The 19,248-nt window shown below is 37.8% G+C and overlaps 1 protein-coding gene across 3 annotated transcripts in view; it reads right to left on the bottom strand.

Annotated features, from left to right (window-relative positions):
* Positions 1–19,248, bottom strand: part of DHX57 (DExH-box helicase 57) — a 62,935-nt gene that overhangs the window by 17,419 nt on the left and 26,268 nt on the right. For all 3 annotated transcript variants that reach the window (XR_006354797.1, XM_043983907.1, XM_043983909.1), the window contains exons 10-14: positions 16,806–16,939; positions 11,412–11,466; positions 9,661–9,863; positions 5,055–5,171; positions 2,783–2,879 (exon numbers count right to left, since the gene is read on the bottom strand). Coding sequence is in view for 2 of the 3 variants with exons in the window: in XM_043983907.1 (XP_043839842.1) it covers positions 2,783–2,879; positions 5,055–5,171; positions 9,661–9,863; positions 11,412–11,466; positions 16,806–16,939 (606 nt within the window). In the remaining variant the exon portion in view is untranslated. The remainder of the gene's footprint in view (positions 1–2,782; positions 2,880–5,054; positions 5,172–9,660; positions 9,864–11,411; positions 11,467–16,805; positions 16,940–19,248) is intronic.

The raw sequence follows: 19,248 nt of genomic DNA, 5'->3' as shown, positions 1-19,248 counted from the left end.
ACTGAGTTATGAAGGGCTTTGAATGCCAAACAACATTTTGCATTTGCTCCTGGCAGCAACAGGAAGCCAGTGGAGGTTACTGAGTAGGGGGATGATCAAACTTTGTTTTAGAAAAATCACTTTAGTGGCTGAATGGAGGATGGAATGGAGTGGGAGAGACTTGAGGCAAGCAGGATGATGATGAGGGCCCATACTGGAGTGGAGGCACTGTCAGAAGAGAGAAGGGTGAATGTCTGAAAGATGTTGCAAAAGTGAACTAACTCGGGGCAGCTAGGTGGCGCAGTGGATAGAGCACCGGCCCTGGAGTCAGGAGTACCTGAGTTCAAATCCGGCCTCAGACACTTAACACTTACTAGCTGTGTGATCCTGGGCAAGTCACTTAACCCCAATTGCCTCACTAAAAAAAAAAAAAGTGAACTAACTCAACAGGCCTTGGTAACAGCTTAGATACTGGGGGGAGGGGAGGGTGTTATGTGTGAGACATAGTAGTGAAGAATCCAGAAGGACTCCTAGGTTGTGGACCTGAGCGATTGAGCAGATAGTGCTGCCCTCTACAGTAAGAGGGGAGGTAGGAGACATGGAGAGTTTAGGTGAAAGATAATGAAAGATAATTTCTTTGGAATAAACTGAGTTTAAGATGTCTACTGGACATCTAGTCTGAGACGTCATAAAGGAAGTTAGAGATGCAACACTAGAGCTCAGTGGAAAGATTGGGGCAGGAAGGGTAGATTTGACAATCATCAGCATGGAGATGGTAATTAAATCCATGGGAGCTGATGAGATCACCATAAAAGTAGATAGGAAAATATACCCATCAAAACATCTCTCTAGAAACTGGATCCCATCTCCTGCAACTGAATCTAGTTTGCCTTTCTCTAGGCAAGGAAGTGCCAACTGAAAGTAGGTTCAGACAATATGCTGGGCAGAGACATTTTTATTAACAAAATAGGAATAAGCTGACTTTCTGGAATGAAAAGATCTCTTCATTAATAGCTGTTTCTATGAACACACACAGATATATAAAAAGGGTAGGTATCTAGTAAGATACTCCTCACAGTTTTAGAGGTGGAGAAGGCCTCCAAGGCCATTCAGGCCAACCCTTTCATTGGAGAGATGAAGAAACTGAGGTCCAGAGTTGCTACAAAGTGTTTATTCAACACCCACTATGTTCTGGGCACTGTGATATCTAGAGATGGAAATAATGTGAGTAAGGTGCCTCCTGCCCTTAAGGAGCTTTCTTTCTTTCTTTTGGGCCAATGAAGGTTAAGTGACTTGCCCAGGATCACACAGCTAGTAAGTGTCAAGTGTTTGAGGCTGGATTTGAACTCAGGTCTTCCTGAATCCAGGGCCAGTGCTTTATCCTCTGAGCCACCCAGCTGCCCCAAGGAGCTTACATTCTAATGTGGGAAGAACACATAACGGGGAACTGAAAGGGGAAGGTTGTGGGGTGGAGCCAAGTGTGACGCATGGAGCAGAGTGGGCCTGACAATGATATGGGTCCCAAGGAACCAGCCAGACAATGCCAAAGTTAACCTATCAGGTCCAAAAGACACATGACAGAATCCAGGTTCCTGGTGGGGAGGTGATGGCCAGAGTAGATAGAGGCAGCATGGCTAGAAGGAACTGGGAAGGGGCGTAGAGGATGTCACTGGGATGTCCACTTAGCTGCATCCAATGTAGTAGCCACAATTATATCATTCCCTTTGTTTTCCCAGTGTGGATAAATTCGACTGGTCATTCACATGACTCTGAATCCACTGAAGGGAGGCTTTGGGGTATTTCTGGAATGTCTGCAGAACATGACCAATGATAGGACATCTTTAATGATTCTAAAATGAGTTGAGCAGACACAGCCAAAATGTATAGTGATCTTGCATAAAATATATTTTCATGTTTTGTTGAAAGCCATGACTGATACACACTTGAGAACAGATTGTTTTTCTAGTCTCCCCCAGTGCCCAGAACAGTGCTTTTTTTGGACAAAGTGCTGAATGAATAGGTGCCGAATAGCAGAATGGTTAAAATGTATTCGCTATTTAAGTGTGTATATTTGTATACCTCTTATTGGAGGCAGAGACTATGAAAAAGAAAAGTGGGCTTGGAGGTGGAAGGCTGAAGGAGTACTAGCCAGGCACATGCTAGCGGTTCCATACTTCACCTTTCTAAACCTCAGTTTCATCATCTCTAAGATGGAGACAAAAACTTGCACTACTGACCTCACAGTGCATTTGTGCTAACCTAATTTTGGAAACCTCAACGTGTCAGTCATTCATTCAGAAAACATCCAGGGTTACATAGGTAATTAGCATCAGAGGAGAGATCCAAACCTAGGTTCTTTTGTTGGAGGTCAGCCAAGGCCTCCTGTAGCAGGTGATGCTTGGGCTGAGCTTTTTTTTTTTTTGCAGGGCAATGGGGGTTAAGTGACTTGCCCAGGGTCACACAGCCGGTAAGTGTCAATTGTCTGAGGCCAGATTTGAACTCAGGTACTCCTGAATCCAGGGCCGGTGCTTTATCCACTGGGCCACCTAGCCGCCCTGCTTTTTTTTTTTTTTTTTGGCGGGCAATGAGGGTTGAGTGACTTGCCCAGGGTCATACCTCTAGTAAGTGTCAAGTGTCTGAGGCCAGATTTGAACTCAGGTCCTCCTGAATCCAGGGCTGGTGCTTTAATCCACTGTGCCACCTAGCCGCCCCCCAGGTTCTTTTAACTCCAGAACTATTGCACTTTCTCATTATTTATCTGGTTGTAGAAAAGGCTCAGTATGATGGAAAACAAAGAACTTACCGCTTACTGCGTCTGTTGCTGAAGAGAGGATTAGACTGTAGCTGTTCGTAAAGCATTTTTATTTCTGCTAGTCCTGGTAAAAATACTAATACAGCACCTAAATATAGGAGAATTATTCTGATGAAATGTGAAAGAGCTAAAAGCAATCTGAATTGATAAAATGTTATGAATTTATCAGTTTTAAGCAACAAGAAGTCATAATTGGCTATTTAAAATCTTATAATTTGTATCTTTTAAATTGTTTTTCTCTCACAAGGGCTTTGGAAATTTTAAATAACAACCCATATATCTACATAGGATTTCACTTAATAATAATCACAAATGTTCCCTGGGACAAAATATTCTGACAAATAAGACCCGGCAGGGACAGAGAGCTGGGACCATCTAACTGAACCCCCTTATTTTACAGATGAGGAAGCTGAGATTCAGAAAGGTTAATAACTTGCCCAGGGTCACACAGCTAGTGTCTGAGAAAGGATTTCAATGTAGGTCTTACTATTACATAATCCATTACATCAAGCTGACTCTTTCTACATAACTAGAAAAACAGGCATGGAAAATATAATGCCCAAGGTTACCAGGGTCATTCCTTTCAGTCAAATCTTTCCTGAACACCTACAGCATTCCTGGTTCCCTGCTAGAGGTTATGGGAAATAAAAAGGAACATGAAGTAATACTATCTGTCCTCAAGAAAACAATCATCTATTTGCCACTCTTCCCTAGCAGCACACGTTAAAATGGATGACGAAACATCAAGTAATAAAAAAGTCAAGAAGATCTCAAAATGCTGTAGAATTATTTTTAGCTACCATTATCCTCTTTTATGTGTGTGAGTACTCCTTAATTAATTTTTATTCAACTATTATTCAATTTTTCTTAATGTTTTTGATAAGAGATAAGGCTTTATTTAGTTGTACCTCCCACTTTTGCTTTGTTAATTCCACCCTAACACCTCCCTCTTTCACAACAATGGAAAAAAACATGTAGTCTAATGAATTTGATTACTTCAGTTCTAACAAATGTGTAAACATGATAATGGAGATTATTACCTCTTTTGCCCTGGGCCCTGTAATTTTATTAATGCCATCAAAGAACACCACTTTTGGGGCAGTCATGTCATACTGCAGACACATACTGATATTGTAATTAATAAAAGGTTGAAGTCTTTTTCATATTAACATGTTGTTAATACCTATCTCCCTCATCTTGTAATCATACAGTTAATATTTGAATATAAATACAGGATTTTAGATTATTTTTAAAAAATTAATTGTCAATATAAGTTTTCAAATATTAAAATGAACAAAAGACCAAGAAAAACAAATTTTAATAGATTGCAAATTGTTGTATTCTTGTCCATAAACTTGTTTCTTACTGTTAAACACAGAACAAATTATGTATATATTGTCTTTAAAACAGAACACACCAGGGGGCAGCTAGGTATCGCAGCAGATAAAGCACCATCCCTGGATTCAGGAGGACCTGAGTTCAAATCCAGCTTCAGACACTTGACACTTACTAGCTCTGTGACCCTGGGCAAGTCAGTTAACCCTCATTGCGACCCTCCCCCCCCCAAAAAAAAAACCCAAACAGAACACACCAAACCAACCTGCTTGTTTCTGTTACCCTTTTTGAATATCTGGTTTTTTAGGTGTATTCAGTTGTTGCTGCTATTGTTATTAATTACATTGTTGTCACAGTTATTATTCACTGGATTCAACTTTTTAAAAAAATTTGTTTCTGGAATTGGACCCCGTCATTCAATATAACATTGATTCCTCTTAGCTATATGTCATTGGAAAAGTAGATAGGTATTTAGGTACCAGAGAGTGTAGACATGGGCAGAAGAAATAGCTAAAACCCAAGTTAGCTGATTTAGTTCATGTTAATAACTCTCACATTACCATTCTATTAGAGGGGGGCAGCTAGGTGGTGCAGTGGATAAAGCACTGGCCCTGGATTCAGGAGGACCTGAGTTCAAATCCAGCCTCAGACACTTGACACTTACTAGCTGTGTGACCCTGGGCAAGTCACTTAACCCTCACTGCCCCATTAACAAAAACAAAAAACAGAAAACAAAACAACAACCATTCTATTAGAGGAAGATGCAAAACTTAATGGCTAAAGTAATGTTTTGGGGCCATTGTTAATTTCATTCTTTCCTTCTGTCTTTCACTATACCACAACTCTATACCTTCTTTTGCCATTCTTCTTCTGTGTATGTGTGCGTACGTGCACGTGCACATATAAAAAACACAAACAGTGAAATTACCTGGTGGGTATGAGTGCTTTCCATACACAATCCATTCCAGTAAGGCTTCTATTAATTCAAGGTTAACTTTTTCTAGATCCATGACTGACATTGTTTTGATTACAGATTTATTGTACCCTGAAAAATGAATAAAGGCCAACAGAATAACACAAATCATTATTTCAATGTATTTCAATCTTATAAAGGAGCAAACTGGTCCAGGTTTGGAACAGCAGCTCAAAGCTCTAGTGCTGATCAGCAGTGCGATCAGGTCCATGAATAACTGTATATACATATATAGTGTATATGTATGTGTAGAGTATATGTTATGAATAATATTTTACTTAGTTACAATATATAAATTAATAATCTATAATATGCATATATTTCTAATATATTTTTATATTTGGATATTATCTATTTATCTACCTGAAAGAGGGACTCACTACTCACACAGATTTCTTCAGTTAGAAATAAGGAACATCACAGAATCTCAGAATATTTTGAGCTGGAATGGAAAAGTTAGTTCATCTTAATTTGATTTTTTTAAAAAAATTCTGAACTTAACACCAAATAAATGATCATTTCTACATACATTATAAAACAGGAGAGGATTGTATACATGAAATTAGAGATAATAAATCTGTCATGAATTTAATGTTCCTTCTTTCTTCTTGTATTTGTATCCCCAGTACTTTAGCACAGTGCATGGCACAGTAAGCACTGACTACAGCAGGTTTGCTGACATGGAACCTTCAAATCTGTTCTGTGTGTATGTGATTCCTTCTTGCCTTTCTCATTTTTAGGGAGGAAGCAGAACTTTCCCCCTAGTCCTCCTCCATCCCTTACTCCTCAAGCTGAGAACCAAAACCCTTGTGACAAATATGGAAAGCCAAGCAAACAAATGCCCACATCACGCAGGTTACAAATGTGTGTCTCCTTCGACATTTTCAGTGTATTCCTCCCCTCTCTGTCAGGAAATGGAGAGCATGCTCCCTCACTGGTCCTTTTAAGTCATGGTTAGTCATTACATTCATCAGAGTTCTTCAGTTGTTCAATGATGTTCAACGGTGTTTGTTTTTGCATTGTTCCATTTGTATACATTCTCTTGGTTCTGCTCATTTCATTTTGTATCAGTTCACACAAATCTTCCCAGGTTTTTCCAAGACTCTCCCATTCATCATTTCTTTTTTTTTTAAATTTTTTTTCCCTATTCATCATTTCTTAAGGCATAATGATATGTCATTATATTCATATACTATAATTTGTTTGGCCATTCCCTAATTGATGGGTACCCCTTTAGTTTATAGTTATTTTATAGGACAGATGGCTGGCACAGTGGATAAGAGCACTGGCCTTGAAGTTGGGAGGACCTGACTTCAAATCTCCCCTCAAACACTTATTAGCTGTGTGACCCTGGGCAAATCACTTAACCCCAATTGCCTTAAACATCTGGGGCCATCTCCAGTCATCCTGATGTATATCTCACCACTGGACTTAGATAGCTCTGGAGGAGAGAGTGAGGTTGGTAACCTTGCACAGCCCTCTCTTGCTCAAGTCCAATTCACTGTAAGTCATGACATCATCCTGATGTCCTTTTTGAGAAGGGCAAAAAAGTTCTTTGCCACAAACAAAAAAGAGCTGTTGCAAATATTTTTGCATATCTAGATTCCCTTTCTCTTCTCTGATCTCTCTAGGGTATGTTTCTGGTATTAAGCATACTTCCAAATTGGTTTCCAGCATGGCAAAACCAGTCTACAACTCCACCAACTATGCATTAATGTGCCTGTTTTCCTGGGGCTCCTTCAACATTTGTCATTTTTACCAATCCAACAGGCATGAGATAGAAAATTTAGATTTCTCTATTAGTGATTTGAAGCATTTTTTTATTTGGTTGTTGATAATATGAATTTCTTCCTCAGAAAATTGCTTATTCATATCCTTTGAGCAATGGCATTTGTTCTTACAAATGAGAATCAGTTACTTAATATATGATATAAATAAGAACATTTATCAAAAAAAATTAATACAAAGATTTTTTCCCAGTTAACTCCCTTTTTAATTGCATTGGTTTTGTTTGTGCAAAACCTTTTAAATTGTATATAATCAAAATAATCCATTTCATCTTCTGTGATCCTTTCTATCCACCTTTGATTATGAACTGTTCCCCTCATCATAGCTGTGAGAGGTAATTTCTTCCTTGCTCCTCTAATTTGTTTGTGACGTGATGGTTTATTTCTGTCAGGTGTCCATTTCAAGTTTATTTTGGTAGATGGCATGAGTTACTGGTCTAAACTCAATTTCTACCAGACTATTTCCCAGGAGTTTTTGTGGTCCTTACTCCAAAAGCTATGATAGTTTTGGGGGTTAGCAAACAACAGGCAGATTGTGTCTGTATGTAGTGTACCTACTGTGTTCCATTTGTTGACCTCATTTTCCAGTCATATCTAATAGTTTTAGTGATTATTGCTTTGCAACATAGTTTGAAATCTGGTACCACTGGGGTACAACCAGGCCCCCTTCCTTCCCACTTGCACTGTCATTTTTATTATATTGGTTCTCTCTACCCATAAGCAATGAATATTTTTCCAATTATTAAGGTTGACTTTTGTAAAGAGTGTTTTAGAGGTGTATTGATATAGTTCATGTGTGCCTTGGTAGGCAGACAAATAATTTATTCAGTAGTTATTCTGAATGGAATTTCTCTACTTCTTCCCGAAGGGCTTATAGTTTATGTGGATTTGTTCTATATCCTGCTACTTTGCTGAAACTGCTTCAATTCATGTTTTAGTCGACACACTAGGGTTAGTAAACTATGACATCATCTGTAAAAAGCAATAATTTTGTTCTTTCTTTGCCTATGCTTATTCTCTCAATTCTTTCTTTCTTTCTTTTTTTTCAAAATATTATTTTATTTTATTTTTTTTAGTGAGGCAATGAGGGTTAAATGACTTGCCCAGGGTCACAGAGCTAGTAAGTATCAAGTGTCTGAGGCCGGATTTGAACTCAGGTCCTCCTGAATCCAGGGCTGGTGCTTTAACCACTGCGCCACCTGGCTGCCCCCTCAATTCTTTCTTGACCTTTTATTACAGGTAGAATTTCTAGCACTATATTAATTACTAGTGGTGATAATGAACAGGTTTTACCCCTAATCTTAGTAGAAAGGCCTCTTAGCTTACACCTGTGATGAAATAATGGGATTTAGCAGATACTCAAAGACCCACCTAGAGATTAATCTATACTGATTGAATCAAGTGAGAGTGATTGACTGCTAATTAAGCCTACTTCAAGTTAATTGGATTGTTATCACACCTGGCTATCCCTTAAGAAGGTATTGTTCTCAGAAGCTAGACTGTGAACTCAACTTGAGAACGCCTTCAAAGCCAATGGATTCGGATGACGCCAACCAATCACCTTGAAGCAGTGTGTAAGGACCGCCTCTGTTCCAGATGTATAAAAAAGCTTCCACAAACAGCTTGTGAGGAGTTCCTGATTAAAGCAGGCTGGTGGAGGAAGACTTCAGGAAAAACCCAACCAAGCAGGAACTCTAGACTAGACTGGAGCTGAAGCTTCTGATTTAAGGCGACCACAATTTAGATTTTAAACATCACACACCCATTACAAGAGAATGCTGGTTTTTGGTTTTAAATTAATGCTATTTACCATATTAAGAGAAACCATTTATTCCTATTTTTTTTAGTGTTTTTTTTTTAATTTTTTTTTTTTTTTGGTGAGGCAATGGGGGTTAAGTGACTTGCCCAGGGTCACACAGCTAGTAAGTATCAAGTGTCTGAGGCTGGATTTGAACTCAGGTACTCCTGACTCCAGGGCCAGTGCTCTATCCACTGCACCACCTAGCTGCCCCTTTAGTGTTTTTAACAGAAATAGGCATTGCATTTTGTCTAAAGGGTTTTTTTTTGTATTTATTGAGACAATGTGATTTTGCTCATTTAAAAAAATTATTGTAGTACACAAATTTTTCTAATATTAAACCAAGTTTAAATGCTAGTTTAAATACAATGTGGTCAGAGTGTATAATCTGTTTTGACATGCTGCTGTAACCTCTGTGCTAATATTTTATTTAAAATTTTGTGTCATGCTTCATTCGGGATACTGGTCTATGGTTTTCTTTCTGTTCTATCTGTTCTTAGTTTAGAGATTAAGACTATATTTGTATCCTAGAAAGAATCTGGTAAATGTCATTTGTTTCCTGTTTTTACATTTTACGTAATACTATAATTAACTATTCAATGAATATTTGCTAGAATTAACTTGTAAATCCACATGGTCCCGAGATTGGTTCCCTGCCCACCCCCACAACTTTTGGGAGTTCACTGATGGTATGTTCAATTTCTTTTTTTTTTTTCTCCGAGACTGGGTTATTTCTGAATTTCTTGTTCTGTTAATCAAGACATTTTATATTTTTGTAAATATTTGTCTGTTTCAATTGCCAATTTTATTGGTGTATGGCTGGAAAATGGTTTCTAATAACTTCCTTTATTTCTGTTTCACTTGTTATAAATTCTCATTTTTCATTTTTGGTCCTAAATCATCGTTGGAGGAAAAAATAGGAGGAAGCAATTTGAGAGTCTTAGAGTAAGTTCATGAACACTCTGGAAAATGTTACCTGGATAGCGGGCTGTGAGCTGCTTAAAATTTAGCTGTTGATCTGGCACTGAATCCTTGACAGTGCTCTCATCCAAGAAGAGCATGGAACGCCTCAGGTCTTCCTCTACTTCTTCAAATGCAGTTCTGTTGCGTCTTGCTTTTCTTTCCTCTGAACTTAGCTTTGTGGAACGCATATATGGGCTGCCATCCTCGATAACATACCTGAGGAACAAAGGCAAATGGCAGATAGATGTACCAATCATAGTGGCCTCTTGCCTGTACAAGCCTCCTCACAATACTAGCTTCCCCAGGAACAGGAGACTGTAGCTCTGGTCTGTGCCATATCCTTCCCTAACCGTGCACTCTTCCTAAGTCCTTCTGGTTGCGCTCAATTCTGCTGAGAAGTAAGTTGGGCAGGTTCATTCGGCTATCTTTAAAAATGTAATTACATAGCCTGTGGTGAATTTGTAGTTTTACATCTGTTAAAAGCCATGGTGAAAGCTGGCTTTTTCTGAGGGGGAACAGGCCAATCTGGTGAACTCACAAACTTTATGACTAGAATCACTGTATTTGCATCTAAGGTAACTGTGTACATTAACAACTGTTTTTGCTTTAAACCAAGATATCCTATTGCACTACCTCCAACCCTTGCAAGATCTTAATTCTTTAATTAATTTAATATTACCAAATCTCAATTGATAAAGTTGTTAAATATGGTTCTTGTCAAATGCATTGATGAAATGCATGTAGTTAATTTAATTAAGGAGTAGAAAATAATGCTGGTAATAACAAGCATTCTCTTTGGTCTTGATTTGGAAAGTCCACCTTGTCCAAATTGGGAGAATTCTAAAAAGTACAGGAAGAATTAGATTTTGATATATCTTATATATGTATATATATATATATATATAGAAAATCATAAATAATTGTGTATCCATAACGATGACATTAAGCAGCTGCACTGAAACTAAGGGTCTAATCCTGCTTGTGCTACTGAATTTCAACAGTACTTGGATAAGCCATTTCAAGGGTTGCTGTCATAGCTTCCCTTTTTTTGGATCTAGATCTTTGATTGTATTGGAAACCCTCAGCATCTGTTCTTCAACTCATACAATTAGAGCTGCATGGGACATTAAAAGGTTAGTATGTGTCAAAGATGGGACTTTAAGTCTTCTGGATTCTGCAGCTGACTTGCTAAATGATGCCACTAAATGATGCTGCCTCAGTTTCCTCATAAACAAAAATGTGAGAAAAATCTCTTACTTTCTTTACATATTATAACAAATTATTAAGTATTAGTGTACCACATGTCCCACAGCAAATTAAAACACAAAAAGTTGCATTTAAATAAAATAAGTTTAAAATGCACTGGGGAAACTAGCTATTTACAAAAATCTTACTATGACTTTAAAAAGGATTCTTTATTTTATAAAACTCACCCCCTAATTTATCTTTTGGGTGAATTTGGATTTTGACATCAGATCTGCCTAAAGAACTAGGGGATATTAAGAACGAAATAGAATTATATTCATGATGTCAAGAATAAATTGGAACTGGCCTGGAGATGTGATGGTCTAATATGAGACTGCTTAAAATCCATGAGCATATATAATTGGAAATGTTAAAATTTAGAAAAGGAAGACACTAATCAATGACAATGAATGAAGGATTGGCTTACTACTAGAGATAATGGCCTGGAGAGGGGAAAAAAACCAAAAACCTTTTTTTTTTCCCCCACTGGTTTTTAGTGAACCTTAATATATTTCTTACTTAGTCATAGCAATTGCATCTTCCAGAAAAAACTGATCAACAGGAAATGTCCGGCCTACAAGAGAAAATAAGTATGAAAAGAATGCCTCTTGGTTGAAGTAAGCTCTTAGAAGGGTGCATAGTTTTTTCTGTATAATGGATAAATCAGTAACAGGCTTAAAATATTTTAAATGGTTTTTGAATGGATTAATGGATGTGAGCTTAATTAAAAACAAAAAAAAAACCAAAAAAAACCCCAAACACAAATTGTTTATAAGTTCTTAAAAAATGTTCAATCTCAACAATCAAAGGAATACAAAGTAAAACTACTTTGAGGTACCACCTCATATCCATCAAACTGGCAAAAATAATGAAAAACAATGAAACTCAATGGTGGTAGGATCATGGAACACAAACATGTACCCTCATTCATTGCTAGTGGCAGTCCAAAGCAAAAAGTAAAAGTTGCAGAAATAACCCCTGACCCTATAGTATCACTGTTGGAAATATACCCTGAAAGCGTAATTTTAAAAAAGATATCTGTTTAATTATACCAGCATTATTTGTAATTGTGGAAAACCTGGAAACTGCCTAAGTGTCTGATGACAGAATGATATAATAAATTGTGGTACATTAATGTCATGGACTACTCTGCTGCAACTGAGACAAACAAGTATGAAGAATATAAAGAAATCTGCGAAGAACGTTATGAAATAACACAAAACAAGAAAGAAAAAAATGGAGAACAACACCAGCTATGGTCATATAAGAAGAAAAAGGAACATGACTAGACAAAGAATCTTGATGGAGTCTTAGAGGAAGTGACTGAAAAGCTGACATTTAGTTTGTAAAATTTCATTTATTTACATGTAAGCAATTGCAGGGAAAGACTAATTGACTAATATTTAATGTTATATTTGTATTGTCATTATGCACAATATGGGGCAGATGAAAATATGTGAAAGATAAAAGATTTGGAGTATTTATCTACCTGCCATGATTAATACTTACAAAAGTACAGGTCCAACTTTAAAGTCCTATAAAATATAGACCCTCAGGAGAACAATTCATGTAAAAACAACTTTACTATACAAACAAAACTTTGAAAGCTGTAGGAACTCTATTCAATCTGATGATTACAGAGGATGGATGACGAAGCATACTATCCACTTCCTGAAAGAGAGGTAGGTGGTGTCCTCAGGGTGCAGAATGAGACATATTTTTTGGACATGTCCAATTGTGGACATTTATTTTACTTGACCATGCATATTTATTACAAGGGTTTTCTTTTTCTTTTTTTTCAGTGGTGGGGGGTGGGAGTACATGGGAGAGAAATCTTATTATTTTTCACTGAGAAGAAATATTTTTATTTTATGTTTTTTGGCAAGGTAATGGGAGTTAAGTGACTTGCTCAGGGTCACACAGCTAGTGTCAAGTGTCTGAAGTCGGATTTGAACTCAGGTCCTCCTGAATCAAAGGCCAGTGCTTTATCCACTGCGCCACCTAGCTGCCCCCTAGAAGAATCCTCTTACAAGAGAACTGTGGGTTGGGATATTTTGTTGACATTCAGTTGGGTATCTCCCAAGCCTCTGTTCTAGGTCCTTTTCTCTTCTTCTATACTATCTTGCTTGATGATCTTGCCAGCTCCCAATGGGTTCAATTATCATCTCTATGCAGATGATTCCCACTCCATAAATCTAGCTACTGTGCTTTAGTCTTGTAAGCATTTCAAACTCAACATGTCCAAAGCAGAATTTGTTATCTTCCCCACTTCCCCCTTGCACTTAAGCCTCCTCTTCTTTTCAACTTTCCTATTACTGTTAAGGGCAGCATCTCTCCTCTCCATCCCCCTGGCTTGAAACTTCAGCTCCTCATAGACACTCACTAATATATGCAAACCACTGTAATTTCTACCTTCACAGCATCTTACACAGCAACCATCCTAATACAGGCCCTTGTCATCTTTGTCTACACTATCAAATAGTCTTCTATTTGATCTCTCTGCCTTCAGTCCTTCACCACTCCAATCCATCCCCCACTCGGGAGGCATCTCCTATATCAAAGTGATTTTCCTGAAACTGAAGACTGAACACGTGACTTTCCGCCCCAACTCCCCCTACGCTGACTCAATACACGTCAGCAGCTCCCTATGGCCTCCAGAATCAAATATAAAATCCTGTTTGACCTTTAAAATCCTCCACAACCTGGCCCATTCCCACATTTCCAGGTTTTGTTTTGTTTTGTTTTTTACAATTTATTACACTCCATGCCCTCTGAGATCCAGTCTCACCAGCATCCTTGCTGCTATTTGCACTGGCTGTCCCCCATGCCCAGAATACTCTCCCGCCTCACCTCCCATTCTGCGCTTCCTTGGCTTCTTTTCCTCAGTTTGAATCCCATCTCCTGAAAGCCTATTCCATTTTTGTCTCCTTTTATTTCCCCTTCATCATCCTTGCTGGTCCCTGCTGTATGAGACTGGCTTCCATTCCATTACACAACACCCCCACACCTTGTATAGACAATGCAGTTATTCCCATGATGTTGCCTCACCCCCATTAGAATGTGGGCACTTTGGGGGCAAGGGGCCATGTTTTTGCCTTTCCTGGTATCTCCAGGGCTTAGTAAAGTGGCTAGAATATGGTAAGCATTTAATAAATGCTGGTTGACTATTCTCTACTACTGATTTTTTCATAACTAAACACTCATTTGATTTCATGGAGTCAAAAGACTCACTGTATAATATTGGATGAGTTATTTAACATCTCTGAGTCTCAATTTCCTTATATTTTTTAAAAATAAAAATTAACAGTGAGACTAGAGAACCAATAATGCCCCTTCCTTTCCATTAATTGTGCATGGAATTTTTTTTTCCAGTAAAGCAATATTTAAAATATTTGAGTATGCAAGTCTGTGTCTCTGAACATATAACTTATGCTGATTTCTTACAGGCTGGGGGAATTTTGTCAGAAATCAGTAATCGGTCCTGTGTCTTCCTACTGAAAAATAAAGCCATTTGACCGGCCATCACTAAAGACCATGGGCTTTGACTTGTTTCCCACAGTGGGCATGTATTTGTACTGGTCCATACATAATTTTTCACTAAAGAAACACATCTGGAAAAAGAAAAAAAACAACCCTGACCTATGCTAAGAGTACAGTATGTGACAGCAGAACAGAATGAAGCCAAATGGCTTATTAGCTCTCTCAGCCACTGAACTAATTAGCCAGTGAGAAGAAATTTTCAACAACAGGTCTGTTTGAAGCTTTGTTAACAGCAATTTAAGATTATTTCTTGCGTCAACAAGAATGTATTCATAAATTAGTAGCCACTAAGGAATCAAAAGTTTCTAGGTAGCTAGTAGTGAAACACTCATTCATTGCTGATAAAATTGCAAACTTGCAGAACTGTTTTGAGAGCAGTCTGGCAGTATTCAGTAAAAGTCAGAAAAATAACCCTAACTTCTGATCCAGCAATTTCATTTTGGTGACTATCATCTAAAGGTGACATCAAACAACAAATAAAGAAGTCATCTGTTCAAAGATTTGCAAAACAGTATTTCACTTAACTGCAAAACTAGAAACAACTTAAAGGGCCAACAATAGGGGTGATTAGTTAAATAGTGCTATAATAAAACAGCATTATACAATTTAAAACTGGTTCTTTGTTCTTTGTTTTGTTGTTCATTCTTCCATTCTCAAAAAGAGGACCAGTGATGTGATGAGGTTGATGTCTTGACTTGCAAGTACATCTGGATTTAGGTGAGACGGGGCTGTGCAAAATCATCGTCTCACTCTTTCCGCCAGTCATTGGAGTCTAGTGGCAAGACATAAGTCAGGATGACTGGAGATGACCCCAGATGCAGTAGGAGACCTTGGCCTTTTTAAGCTAAGGTCTTCCCCAGGTCTGTTTGTTTAAGACAACATCCATTCAGTGATTAAAGGCTAGGTAAGAATTGAGGCAAAAGATGGCCTTGTTTGCCTTCTCAAAAGAATCAGTCTGGGAGGGGAAGAACCTTAGTTTCTGGCCAGAACAGAAACATTTGCTATTTATGCTTCACCTTGAGCCAACAAACCCAAACAACGAGCAAGTGAGGTTATGGTTGGGATTTATTATTGGTCAATCAGTGAGAGCCAGATGATTTGGGTTTAAAGGCATAGTCAAGTAGCTCCATTTGAATCCCAATGGGGTTTATCAATAAAGATGAAGAATGCAAAGAAATGTGGAAAGAGCTTTCTGAAATAGTGTGAAAACCAAAAAAGTAGGACGGAGTTATGGTTATAAACTATGGGCACACAAAAGGAAAAGTGAATGGAAATGAGAGGACAAAGGACACTGATGGGGACTTAAGGGAGAGCCCTGGAAAATGGTTAGGGCACCTCTGTATTCAAATAAATTAAATGGTGAATATCACTAGTAAGTTTAATCAGGTTTATTGTTGTTCACTGTTAAGTTTTTAGTAAAACAAAACACAAGAAGTACAAGGTCTTGAAGTTCTGAAATAAAGTTCAACTAAATAATTCCATTACATCACTATTTTAAAAAATGCTCTGCAGGGCAGCTAGGTAGTGCAGTGAATAAAGCACTGGCCCTGGATTCAGGAGTACCTGAGTTCAAATCTGGTTTCAGACACTTGACACTTACTAGCTGTGTGACACTGGGCAAGTCACTTAACCCCCATTGCCCCGCCAAAAAAAAAATGCTCTGCAATAATGATGACTAGAAGATGGGGATTGGCTGGGAAGCAGCCTTAGTAAGGTGGGGACAATTATGATTTGACCAGCTCACTCATTTCTTTAAACCTGACAGACTCAAGAACTTTTTTTCAGCTAAGGATCTATAAACACTCAACAAACAGTAAATGGAATCAAGTATACAGCATACTATCTTGCTTCTAATCCACTAATACCTACTTTGACCAGACAAATGTTAATAATAATTTACCAATCAGTTCTTCCAGACCATTCCTTTGTAAGAAATTTACAGAGAAGTTAAAACCCTGAGGCAGTAAGTAATCTGAAGCAAATTAGTACCAAGATATCTAAAAGGTATTCTAACTACACTATTTAAGAATACCAGAATATTTACTAAATTCTGTGATACATTATAACAAGAGATAGCTTCTTTCTAAAGGTCTGCTACAATAAAACTATTTTAGGTTGCATAGAAACATAATGGGGAAGCCAAGAATTCTAAATAACTGAGAATTTAAATCACAGATGCAATTAAGAATTTCTAAATTAGGTGTAATATTGTTAACATGTCAATTTCGTAAATTGCCTATAGTTGCTAACCTAATCACTTCTTACCCAGAAAAAAGTTTTTATTAATATATTCCTTTACTGAAGTACAATTTTAAAATATATGTATTTAGGCATGGGTGATAATACAAAATTTAACAACACATTTTTTCTCACCTGGTATATTAATAACTGGGCAGGAATTAAAGTATTCTGAAAAAAGCTCAGCATTCAAAGTGGCACTCATCAGAACAACACGAAGACTTGGATTCTGCAACATAACGTCCTTCAAAACTAGCAGCAAGAAATCACTAAAGGGAAGAAAAAGGATGTCCACATGGTAACCAAATCCAATGTCAAGTATTTGTTCCATTCAGATTTTCCTCAATTTTTTATTCAGGACTACTACCTTGCAATAGAAACAGACTTCACAATAGGCATTTGTTATTTTATGTTCTTTTCCCTTTTTAATCACCTTTATTTCCTTAAAAAAAGTTATAAACTTTACGAATTCAAACTCTATGAAGCAAATTCTCAACTAAATTGTTTTTAAAATTTTAAATTTATTTTTTTGCAACTAATTCTAAATGAGTTACATATCCCAAAGATGGTTTGATCTTTTTTTTTTTTTATGGCAGCCCTTTAAATTTGTTTTCCACATTTTAGTATCTTTGTGTTTTCCTTTCCTTTTTTTTTTTTAAAAGTCTGTCTTTTTTTCAAACCCATTTGTGTTTGTTTTTTCATTTATGTTTTTTATATTGTGGCTATTTAGCTTTTCATGACTGCCTTTTATACATTTATTTTACTAGTTCTATTCTCTTAGGAGGGAGAATACTTTATTTATATTTTGAGAGCATGTAGAAAGAGTCTGAATTTAAACCCCAACTTAGCCACATTTATTGGGTATGTATCCTTGGGCTAGTTACTTCCCCTGCCTGAGTTTCTGTTTCTTCATCTGTAAAATAGGAATGGTGTCGTCATTGCACTACCTGTCTCCTATGGCAGTTGTTTAAATCAAATGAGACGCTATAGGCACAGACTTCTCTGGTGTTTAAAGCTCTTCTCACCCTAGCTACATCCCATCTTCCCAATATAATGATACATTTGCCAATCTGTGGCACAGCCCTAACACAACACCTCCCATCTCTCATCTCTGCCCTTCCATAGGTGGGCTGTTCTCCCTGGCCTTCTCCACTCCTAGTTCTGAAGAATTTAAAAAAGCAGCTGTGGAAGCTACCCCTGCCCTGTCCTAGTCATTGCAGCACCCTGGAGAGTAATATCCCTAAATCAATAGATCTATGGCTAGTCAATTAATTCCCACTCTCATGTTTCCTAATCCTTTTCCCTTGCTATGTCTTATTGCAGTCCTGATTCACTCTCCTCTGTCTCCCCAACTCTGTTATGAACCAACTGCCCTTCCATTTTAGGATTCTTTCATCTCATTAACCTCCCAAATTCTGGTACCCTTACAACGTATAGATCTCTCTGAAAGACACTGCACTCCTGGCCATATCTGAGGTTCAGGCTGACACAGTGAGTCAGGAAGAGTCAACCTACTTCTTGTTCCCCACTGCCCCCTTCTATCACTTTGCCACCATGATTCATGCTTCCTTTTCTCTGTCTGTTGCCAAGTCCTTCAATTTCACCTTTGTAACATCTCTTGGATCTGCCCCATGTTTCTGTTCTAATATTGACAGCATCTCAGTGCAGGCTTTCAGCCCCTCTTCCCTGGACTATTGTTACAGCTTGCTGGCTGACTCCCTGCCTTATGTCTCTCTCCAAACTCCAGTCCATCCTTCACTGATCTGTGCAAGTGATCTTCCTTCCCTAACTTGTAGAGAGTCAAAGGATATGAAAGAGGAAGAAATCCAAGCTATCAAAATCATATGAAAAATGCTCTAGATAACTAATAATTGGAGAAATGCAAATTAAAACAACTCTGAGAAAAAAAAAATTGGGGGCAGCTAGGTGGCACAGTGGATAAAGCACTGACCCTGGATTCAGGAGGACCTGAGTTCAAATCCGACCTCAGACACTTGACTAGCTTTGTGCCCTGGGCAAGTCACTTAACCCTCATTGCCCTGCAAAAAAAAAATAAATAAAACAACTCTGAGGTTCTACCTCATACCCATCAGACTGACAAAGCTGACAAAAGAAGATGACAAATGCTGGAGGGGTTATGGAAAACACATACATTAATGCATTGTTGGTGGAGTCGTGAACTTGTCTGACCATTCTGGGAAGCAATTTGGAACTATACCCCAAAAGTTTTTAAACTGTGCATACCTTTTGACCCAATGATACTGATACTAGGTCTATACCCCAAAGAGGTCAAAGAAAGAAAAGCTCCCATTTGTATAAAAATATTCATGGCAGCTCTTTTTGTGGGAGTAAAGCAATGGAAAATGAGGGCATGCCCATCAAATGAGGAATGGGCTAAACAAGATATGCTATGAATGTGATAGAATACTAAAAGGCATGGTGGTTTCAGAAAAGCCTGGGAAGATTTGTATGAACTGATGGCAAAGTGAAGTAAGCAGAACCAGGAAAACAATTAATACAATTAACAATAATATTGTAGAAATAATCAACTGTCAAAGACTTTGGAATTCTGATCAAC

The sequence above is a fragment of the Dromiciops gliroides genome, chromosome 2 (assembly GCF_019393635.1).
Source record: "Dromiciops gliroides isolate mDroGli1 chromosome 2, mDroGli1.pri, whole genome shotgun sequence".
Taxonomy (NCBI): Eukaryota; Metazoa; Chordata; class Mammalia; order Microbiotheria; family Microbiotheriidae; genus Dromiciops; species Dromiciops gliroides.
This window is presented reverse-complemented; position numbering and strand designations above follow the sequence as displayed.